An 11,068-nucleotide genomic window follows, 5' to 3' on the forward strand; every position below is an offset into this window, starting at 1 on the left:
ACTTTGCAAAATCAAAGCAAGCATCCTGAGAGCAGCTTGAGAAATACAAAAAGTTACCTACAAAGGAGAGCCAGTAAGGAACGGATTTCTCAGCAGGTACAATGCCGGCAAGAAGGCAATGAATGGGATGACACATACAAAAATCTGGAAGAAAAAATTGCCAACCAAGAATCATATACCCAGAAAAACTATCCTTCAAATCCAATGGTGAGAATAGGACTTTTCTAGATACACAGAAATTAAAAGAATTAGTAATAGCTCTGGTAGCGTAGTGGTTACGAATCGGGCTGCGAACCTTAGGGTCAGCGGTTCGAAACTACCAGCCGCTCCGCGGGAGAAAGATGAGGCTTTCTACTCCCGTAAAGATTTACACCCTCGGAAACCCTGTACAGGGTCGCTATGGGTCGGACCCGACTCGATGGCACTTAACAACAACAACAACAACAGACCAATTTTACAAAAAATACTCAAGGGTATTTTTTGAGTTGAGAACCAACAAGAGCAGACAACAACCCGAGAGTAACATAAAACCACCACCTAGAACTCAATCCAGATACAGTGATATAACGAAGTCTACTATAAAACAAAAAGAGGGAATAGTATACAGGACTTCCAAATGGCAAGGAAGTCAAGTAAATTTCAAGACAAAACAGACTGTTTTAAATAGGGAAAAAAATTAACAAATTACAAGGTAACCTCAAAGAAAAGCAATACACTTTTGCATCAAAACAAAAAATCAGAAAGATTTAGTAAACTTCAACACAACAGAAATGAAGAAAATGAAAACTCACAAAACATGAACTCAGTACAGAAAATTATGGTAGAAACCAGCAGTACCACACACACACAAAACACACCACAGCAAATGACAACAATCAATTCACATCTATTGATAATTACATTGAATGTTAAATGGGTTAAATGCACCAGTCAAGAAACAATAGAGCAGAATGGGCAAGAAAACAGGATCTTTCAATATGGTGTCTATTTAAGGACACATCAGAAAGATGGAAACAGCCTAAAAGTCCATCAACAGAATGGTTAGACTTTGATACCTCCACACAATGGACTATTTATTAACCAATTTTGGCGAATAACAATGGATAAACCTTACAACATGGATAAACCTGAATAAACTGTTATGTGCTGTCGAGTCAGTTCTGACTCATAGCTATCCTGTATAGGGTTTAGGGTTTCCAAAGAGTGGCTGCTGGGTTTGAACCACTGACCTTTCAGTATCCTACAAATGCTATGCGATTGAATCGACTGACTCGTAGCGACCTCATATAGGGTTTCCGAGGAGTAGCTGGTAGGTTTGAACTGCTGACCTTATGGTTCACAGTCCAGTGCTAATCCTACAAACCAAGATTCAGAAGTGAAATTAGTCAATCCCAAAAAGACCAGTATTTTATAAGACCAATGTTGTAAAAAGTTGAGAGTTGCTTGATAAAAGAAATGATAATGGGGGGGTGGTTAGTGGGGAAGGAAAATGATTCACTGGACACACTAACACAGTGACAGGACAGGCAACATACAAGAGGCAGGGTAGCAGAGGGAAGAGACAGTCGGTGGGAGACACGGGGGCAGCAGGGGAATGTAGTAAATGGAATTGAGGTAAATACTGTTTAAAGTTGGCACGTGAAGGGGATGGCAATCATTTGTTGAATATAAAACTGATCTACTCTGTAAACCGTTACTCAATTTACAATAAAGTTTTGTTTTTAAAAAGGTTAAATGTGATATTGAAAACTTGAAACTCTAACATGGGCATAAAAGAAGCCATCTCGGAAGGGGTGGGAATCTATCAAAGGGCCACTAAATCAAGCTCATTCTTTGGACCTTGAGGTCCCTGCACATTGAACCTCCTTGACCCAGGGACAGAGAGCTGTGACCTGGGAGTGAGAGAGCCGCAGCAGCAGAAGCAAGAGCCAGAGCACTAGACAGTGATGAGCTTCCCAGCCCATGGAGCAAGTAAAGCTGAGTGACTTCGGGCAGGAGGCCTGTAAAGTGGGGTGCCTCCAGGAACTGAATTTGGGAGCTAAGAGTCAGGTGTCTTCAGGCTGAGGTTTATGGTGGTGTATAACCAGTGAGCATTTATCAGCAATCCTGAGAGCTTTGTTAATAGCCTGCCTGTGGGCACAGCCCAGTAAAGGCTGTCCTGACTGGAACAACTCTGCCCTGAGCATTTCTGACCCTGATTTGTAACCTGCTCATGTGTCAGACTGCAAAGTTGTTTGAACTGCAAGGTCGGTGCTTCAAGCTCACTAGCTGCTCCTTGAAAACCCTATACAGGGTTGCTATGGGTCAGAATCGACTCAGGGGCACTTCACAGCAACAACGTTCCTAGTGGAGTCCTGGTGTGGCGTTGTGGGCTGAGTCAGACTGCAAAGTTGTTTGAACTACAAGATCGGAGGTGCAAGCTCCCCAGCTGCTCCTCGGAAACCCTATACAGACTCGCTGTGTTGGAATCAACTAGATGGCACTTAACATCTCTAATAAACTCCTGTGAATATGGTGTCTGATTTGTGTGGCCGCTGTACGTAACTATTGAACCCGGCAGAGCAGAGCGCTTTGGAAGGGATGGGTTAGTGCTCCTTTTCTGCAGTAACATTAAGATGTGAACTCACTGCTGGTGGGGCACACTGTATGTGCATTCAGTCCAGCACCTAGTTGAGTTACGCTGCTCCTGTTAGCACAAGTTGAAACTTCCAGCCACTGACCAATCAGTATCAAGTGACATTATGTTTGCTCCCCCACTCCTCTTTAAGCTGAGACTAAACATTATTTTTAAAGGCTCAAACTCACATCTTACATGTTGCTTTGAGATCTGCTGCTCAGGGAGCTGATGGCTGATTTGTGTCAAGGAAGGGATTGCTTTCTGTTGTGGTTTTTAATTATTAAGTCTCACTCTAGTCAACACTCTGTTTAGCAGGAAATGCTAACAATGAAACTGAGAAAAATAAACACAAACATGAACAAATGACCTTTAATTTCATAGAGATACAAAGGCAATTGTGTACAGCAACAATCTGCCGGGCCGTCCAAATTCTTGGAAGTAAATTCATGGTAAATGTCATGATGGCTGGCCGAAGAGAAGGTCAAAGGAGGAAAGATGAGACAAAAGAATGCTACAGCGAATAAAGAAAAGTACGAAAAACTGGTTTCAATGCCACGGCACGTCTATGCTGGAAAACCCCCAATTCATATATATCACAAGCCTTCCTTGAAGTGCATTTTGTGCTATTTCATATTAAAGGTTGTGTTAAGGAAACTTTAATCCTTACAAATAACTGACTTTTATTAAAGGAGCTTTAAACTGTGCTCATTATTATCTGGATTTGGTCTTGAGGCTGGGAAGTTTGGGAAGGGGGTCCTCTGTTAAGGAAACACGATTGACATTCTCATGGTTCCTATTTTTTGAGGTGATTATCAATGGTAATAGGATTTTATTGATTTGATCTGAGAAAAAAGTGTTTACTAAAAAAGTGGTCTTCCAAAACTTAATAAAAACTCAAGGTCAGGGTAGTAGAGAAAGCTGCTCCCATGCTCACTCTCACTGTACCCGATTTCTAGGGCTCTCCGAGGTGTCTGACCACAGTCTGTGAGGCAGCCTGGAGTGGCAACGCTACTCACTGTGCTCAGGACTGAGTCACCAGTCCAAGGTGAAAGACACTTCTCCAGTATTTACACTTGTGATAGGGACACACCACTAATTTGCTATGAATTCAAACAAATTATTGGCTTTAAACATCCATCAGTAAAATTTTACATCTGAGTTTATTAAGTTTTGCACTTTACGTAACAGAACACTGAACCCAACATCAGAGTAAAGGGAGGCTCATCAGCATGATTTCAATGTTTTCCTGGATTGAAAAACAAAATTAAAGTACATGACTTTTTATTTAAGAACACGTTTCCTCAATTCAATGTTTAGAGCTGATTAAAACAAAAAAAATTAAAACCCAGAAAACTGGAGTTTATAACATATAGGTACAATGTGGGAAGCAAGGGAAAAGAGAAATTAATGAGGAGAAAAAAAGACTTTCATATCAAGCACAATACAGGTTGCTGGCTTTTAGACTGTTTCAAGGCAGGATTCTCTCTCTGCACCTCTGCAGATAGATCCTAGTGTTTTAGCTACAAGAAAGATCAAGAGTTCAGATATACAGATAAGCCAATTTATAAAAAAATCATCTTACAGTATTCTAAAGGCTTCTGAAGCATTATATAAATCTTTACAACTCCTACCACCCACATTTTAAGAAATAAACCTATACTTTAATAAGGCACTCTTAGGTATAAAATGATCTTAGACAACTACATCCAGCTAGATCTAACCCATGCCGTGTGGTAGGGATGGAGTGGACTGTCTTCCTGAACCTAGTCACCGTGCATCAACATACACAAGCAGGGCTCCTTTGGAATCTACCCAAACAGCTGAGTTTATCAATGGGACTCTCCCATTTACTGGCCAGGGTGTTACATGGATAGATGACCCACATTTGGCAGCAACACTTGAAAGATTATGTCTTTTTTCTAGAAGTGCTTTCTCTGGATACAGAACAGTGATTTGTATTAGCTCTGCCCATTTAGGAGCTAGAATGGAAGAGTACCAGTGACCACACCCCCTGCTTATCCTTCAATTGTGCTGATGGGGCAGGGACTTTACAACCCAATAACTGCAGCAATCAAACTCTATACGTGGGTCTTATACCAGGGGGCTTCAAAAAGTGGAATGAAAATGTAATGGGCTGTTTGGATGAACCTTCTGAAGTCCCCCAGTATGTGTGTGGTTGCTGGTGCTACCCCCCCCATCCTTATTACTGATGAAAAACAAACATCAAAAGCTCACAATACAGCAATGCAACCTCTAAAATGGTAGCGTTATAAAGAGAACGGTTCTGTGGGGGTTTCCACTCTTCTTTGTGACAGAGGAAAACGGAGAGACCAGAAGGGTTAGACTAAGCCGGAGAAACAATTTCACTACGGAAGAAACGGGCAGCAATGCCTTCACAGAGCAGGAGGAATACAAAATGTGGCATTGGAAATGGGTCAGATTGAGGAATGGTCCTGGGCTGGGCCTTCACTTCCAGTGGGCAGAGAAGGATCCTAGAAAGGCCAAGAGGTACTTCGTCCCTTTACCCTCCTGGGCTGGCAGCACACGGTCATTTACTTCCCATAGAACTTTTTGTTGAGAAGGAAGATCAGGAGGTTGACATTTACTTTAGCTCTATCAAATAATTTCATGACTGCAACTCCTTCATATTGTAGTTGTAGCAGGTCCTGTTAAAAAAAAAAAGCAACGTTGACGGTTAACCGAGTCGACATAACAAGACAAGAACGTACACAGTGTAGTGAGGAATCCAGAAGGAATACGGCATGTCTTGTATATTGTTGTTGTTGTTAAGTGCTGTCAAGCTGAATCCCACTCACAGCGACCCTGTACAGGGTTTCCGAGGAACAGCTGGTGGGTTTGAACTGCCAACCATGGGGTGTACAGTCCAGTGCTCATCCTACAGCACCACACCAGAAGTCCTGTCTTGTCTAAGGGTAAGAAAAAAAGTATTGCTATAAAAAAATAAAAACCACAGAAACCTTTATTTAACATAAATATAAAAAAATGGAAGGCTGTTGTGTCTCGACATAGCCTCCCTCCATCTATTCTAAATACACTTTTGAAGGCTGTTTCCAACTCTAACTCTTGCCCAGATAATTCTGTGCTCTTTAATTTACATCACATCACAATGGCAGTTTTGTCATCCTCAAGGATAAAGATGAAGGCTGTGGAGTGAATGGGGTAAGGGTCCCAATTCTTGTAGGGCAGCCTTGCTACCCTCAGAGAATGAGCAGGCACACTACTAGTGCAATGGGAACAAATTCCTTGGTGCAACTTTCCTGGCCTTTTTCTCACCAATGAAGTTTTCCATTTTTCTTAATACTTTTTCCTAAAAAGCCCCCATGATTGTCCTTTGAGAAAATCTTATCAAGATTACCCCTCTGGGGTCCCTAAAATCAGTTGCCACAACCTTCTGAGCTGACTTTTCTGTCTTGAATTTAAATGGCCCAGCAGATCCCCTCAGAAGCCCCATCTTGACTGGACTAAGCCTTGTGGATTACAGACAAGAGAGAACTCGTCGGCAGCCGTCCACCTAGAGTACAGAGCTGGGGGCTGTGAATCCAGATCTGCTTTTCCCACAACCCTCCAAGGGCCAGAACAAGTTCATAAAATCGAAGTGGCCTCATCCTAAACTCCAGAAAGAAAAATGGTGGTAAAAAGAGGAACCCAAAAGCTTCAAGGACCCCAATCAGCAGTTTGGAAAAGTCCTGGCTGCTCCATGACAATGGCCCCCCACCCCCGGGGTATCTCCTGTGTCTGACGTGAACCCCTCAGCTGCCAGGCCCTCCAGAGTTCCCGAGTTTGCAGGTGAATCAATCACCTTCCTTAGGCAGGCTGCTTGGTCTATTAGAATTGGGTGAAACCAAGGGACTGAAAAGTTAGCTACGTGGATCATGAAGTTACTTCTTCCTTGTTCACTTGACATTAGTCACTGAGACGGAAACCAAGGTGATTACAAGATGCCACCTGTCCTTAAGGAGCTCACAGTTTGAATAGACTGTGGTGACAGTGTGACACCTGCTGTAAACAGAAGCAGAGAGGACGCCCCCGATTGTGACCTGGCGAGTTGGGGAGCTTTAGAGGCGGCACCTCACATGGCCGAGGAGCCTGGGTGGCACAGGCATTTGTGCAATCGATTGCTAACTCGGGAGGCTGGCAGTTTGAACCCACCCAGGAACTCCACAGGAGAAAGGGCTGGCGAACTGCTTCTGTAAAGATTATAGCCAGGAAAACCCACCGGAGCAGTTCCACTCCAGACACAGAGGGTAGTCATGAGTCAGAGCCAACTGTGCGGCAGCTCCTTATAAACAACAGACATGTGAGTGAGTGCTCATCAAATGGCTGCAGAATCAGGAGGGCTGGGGAAGGAGGAAGCACACCTGGTAAGAGGGAACAGTGTTCAGAGAAAGACACACATTATGGAACACTCTAGAGACCAAGGTACAGGAGTCTAGACATTACCTACGGAGCCTCTCAAAGTCCTGGACTATTTTAATGTGTGAAAATCAGAGATAATTTCAAAATAAAAATGAGAGATTATTTGTGAACCTCAAGGTCGGCAGTTTGAAACTACCAGCCGTAGCTCTGCAGGAGAAAGATGAGGTGTTCTGCTCCCATAAAGATTTACAGCCTCGGAAATCCCGTGCAGTGTCACTATGAGTCAGAACTGACTCCATGGCACTTAACAACAACTAGGCTTAGAACTTTGTATTTAAGCATTATGTTCAATTCCAAGATTATCAGCTCAATTTAGTGTCATCACTAAGTGGGAAGCTGTTGAGAAATGCTTTCTGAATATCAGACATCCAAACGATTTTTCCAGAGCACACAGACCAGATCAGAAATACCAGCATCCTCAGCTTCGTTCCCCACAACATGGAGCCTGAGTATGAATGAATTTTCTTTTTATTTATTTCTCCTCTCTTGAAAAGAACATAATTACCATCTACACATACATAAAGAGAATAAATCCTGCGAAAGTCAGAGCGTGTGTAAGGTAGAAACATAATGGAGAAGAAAACTCGAGAAGTAGTTCCCCCGACGGTGTGCTGCTATAGGACAAGTATCTGACTGTGAGGTCGGTGTGAACCACAAGGTCGGGGGTTCAAACCCACCAGCCACTCCCAGGAAATCCTACACAGGGCTGCTATGAGTCTGGAACTGACAACAACAGACAGCAACAGAAAAGTGGTCAGACTGCACCCTGACCCCAAAACCAAGGCAGTCCTGTCCAGTCCCAGCTCTCACAGGTTTCTTTCTGTATGTGTACTGAACCCTGGTGTGGCACTGGAAGATAAGCACTGGACTGCTAGCAGCGCTAACTGCAAGGCTGGCAGTTCAAACTCACCAGCCACTCTTGGAAATCCTATACAGGGTCACTGTGAGTCAGAACTGACTCAAAAGCACTTAACAAGGGATAAAGCACTGGACCGCAAGATCGGTTCCGACCACAAGGTCGGCGGCTCAAACTCACCAGCCACTCCTTGGAAACTACACAGGGTCGCTATGAGTCAGAACTGACTTGGTGGCATTTAACACAACAACAACATATTTAAAGAGAGAGAGAATGTGTGTGTGTACAAGAGAGAGCTTTTCTGGCTCCACCTGGCACATACCCACCTGATAATGTAACATAAAAGTCTCCATCTGAACGCCCATGAATTTGGCTTTTACTTCAAAGTCGCCAACTTCCTCTGTTGGGTTGATTTCAAAGATAACATTTTTAAACCTGTTGAAACAGAACACATAATGATTTTTATGTTCTCAAATAAAAACATTGTGGTCTGGGGCAAAGAGAAAGACGAAGTCTTCAAAGAAGAACAGGGGTAGAAAATACAGGTCCAAGGTTAATTTCCACAGGCGAGGCCGTGTGGGATGGCTCCTCCTAAGTCTCATCAGCTCGGAGACTCACACAGAGGAAGGACAGCCTCTCCCGCAGCACTTGCACTCAACTGAAAGAGGAACCACGTAGTGATGCCACACATGGCTACTGAAGGGATGATGGCAAAGGGAATCTGGCTGTCCTCCAAGAGACTACTGATGGAATCTAATGGGGGGAAAATGAGAATCAGAGGATATTGAGCTAGACAGAGAGGTAAGATTGTGTATGTGAGTGTGTGTGTGTGTGTGTGTGTGAGTGAGAAGAGAGAGAGAGACAGAGAAACAGAGAGAGCATTTGTTTGCATGCCCGAGGCTTGGGAGAAGTGAAAAATAAAAGCAGTCAGTGCAAAAACAATCATGAGATTTACTAGAAAGAAGTAACTTAGATATAAATGAGGGGGATTAAAAAAGTTGGTGAAAAAGTCCTGTTTATCTTTTATTTTAATTTTTCCACGACCTTTTGGAAATCCCCTTGTGTGTGTGTGCATACACACACAAACACATAATACAAAAGGTCATTAAAAAGACAGGAAAGAAGAGAAAACAAAACAAAACACAGGAAACAAAGAAAAGACCAAAATGAATGTTAAAAGAGACTCTGAAACTTGCTTTTCAGCGTAAAGTAGCTAAACAGACTGGAAGAAATGATGAAGTAAAAGAGCTGAAGGAAGAGAAGATTTCAAAAGGCAACAACAGTAGAAGACAAAATAAAGTATTAAAATGAAACGTGCAAAGATCTGGAGTTAGAAAACGAAAAGGGAAGCACACACTCGGCAATTTTCAAACTAAAAGGACAGAAGAAAAAAAATTCAAGTTGAAATACTGAAGGATCCTATGGGCAGAATACTGAAGGCTGCAGGGTGCATCAGATGAACAGAATATACAGAATCACAGTATCACAAACAACTGGCAGACGTGCAACCATTTCAGGAGCACATGATGGAGAACAGATGAGCACTGAAGGAAGAAGTGAACACTGTGCTGAAGGTATTGGCCAAAATGAAGGTTCTAGAACTGATGGAACACCAGTGGAAATGTTTCAAAAATGGCTGCAATGCTGGAGATGTTCACACATCGATGCCAAGGAATTTGGAAGACAGCTACTTGGCCAATCAACTAGAAGAGAGCTATTATTTGTGCTCATTCCAAGAAAAGTGATTCAACAGAATGAAGAAATTATCAAAAAATGTCATCAGTATTACACGCAAATAACATTTTTTTTAAAAAAAGATAATTCCAAAACCATTGCAGTAGTACACTGACAGCTGCCAGAAATATAACACAGATTCAGAAGAGGAATGTCATTGTTGATATCAGATGGAGTTTGGCTGAAAGCAGACAATACCAGAAAGATGTTGACTTGTGTTTCAATGACGAAGTAAAGGCATTTGATTGTGTGGATCATGACAAATTCTGGATAACATTGCAAAGATTAGGAATTTCCAGAACAGCTCACTGTGCTCATGTGGAACCTGTACACAGACCAAAGGCAGTCAGTCATTCAAACAGAGCAAGGAGACACTAACTACGTGGTTTAAAATCAGGAAAGGTGTGCGTCAGAGCTGTATCTTTTCGCTATTAGTTATTCTGTATTCTGAGCAAATAATCCAAGGAGCTGTACAATCTGAAAAAGAACATGGCATCAGGACTACAGAAAGACTCATTAACAACCTGCAATATGCAAATGACACAACCTTGCTGGAAACACTCACTAATGAAGAGCAAAGAACACAGTCTTCAGTATTGATTACATCTCAACATAAAGAAAATACAAATCTTCACAATAGGACCAATAAGTAACATCATGATAAATGGACAAAAGATTGAAGTTGTCAAGGATTTAATTTTACTTGAATTCACAATCAACGCACAAGGAAGCCGTAGTCAAGAACTCAAACAACATACTGCATTGGGCACATCTGCTGCCAAAGACCTCTTGAAAGTGTTAAAGAGCAAATACGCCACTTTGCGTGGGGTATACGGTGTGCCTGACACAAGCCGTAGGTTTTCAATCGTCTCCTACGTGAAAGCGGAACAATGAATAAGGAAGACTGTAGAAGGATTGATGCGTTGGAATTACGGAGCTGGTAAAGAAAATTGAACATACTACAGGACTTCCAGATGAAGAAAACAATCGGTCTTAGAAGACATACAGCGAGAATGCTTTTAGAAGTTGAGGATGGCAAGCTTCCCTCTAATGGACACTGGACAGGTCATCTGGGGAATCAATTCCTGGAGTAAGAAATCATTCCTGGTAAAGTAGAGATCAGCTAAAAGAAGACCCTCAAAGAGATGAACTAACCTAGTGGCTGCAATAAGGGGTTGAAACATAGCAATGACTGCGCACACGGTATAGGACTGGGCAGGGCTTTATTCTGCTGTACACAGGTCGCTATCGTTGTAACCGACTTGACAACACCTAACAACAACATACACATACAGGCATACCCTGGATTACGAATGTCTGACTTCCATGCAACCCGTGATTATGAACCAATTCCGTAATTATTTTACACATTCAAGGTACATACAGTGGTTTGTAATAACAAATGAGTACTACTTTGCAACATG

At 42.4% G+C, this 11,068-nt stretch overlaps 1 protein-coding gene across 1 annotated transcript in view; it reads right to left on the reverse strand.

The window, feature by feature from the left end:
• Window positions 1-4,807: 4,807 nt before the first annotated feature.
• IQGAP1 (IQ motif containing GTPase activating protein 1) overlaps window positions 4,808-11,068 on the reverse strand; it is a 133,796-nt gene continuing 127,535 nt past the window's right edge. The window contains exons 37-38 of the mRNA XM_006867150.1: window positions 8,237-8,345; window positions 4,808-5,283 (exon numbers count right to left, since the gene is read on the reverse strand). Of these exons, the coding sequence (XP_006867212.1) occupies window positions 5,170-5,283; window positions 8,237-8,345 (223 nt within the window). The 3' untranslated portion in view covers window positions 4,808-5,169. The remainder of the gene's footprint in view (window positions 5,284-8,236; window positions 8,346-11,068) is intronic.

This window comes from Chrysochloris asiatica, unplaced genomic scaffold, assembly GCF_000296735.1.
Source record: "Chrysochloris asiatica unplaced genomic scaffold, ChrAsi1.0 scaffold00101, whole genome shotgun sequence".
NCBI lineage: Eukaryota > Metazoa > Chordata > Mammalia > Afrosoricida > Chrysochloridae > Chrysochloris > Chrysochloris asiatica.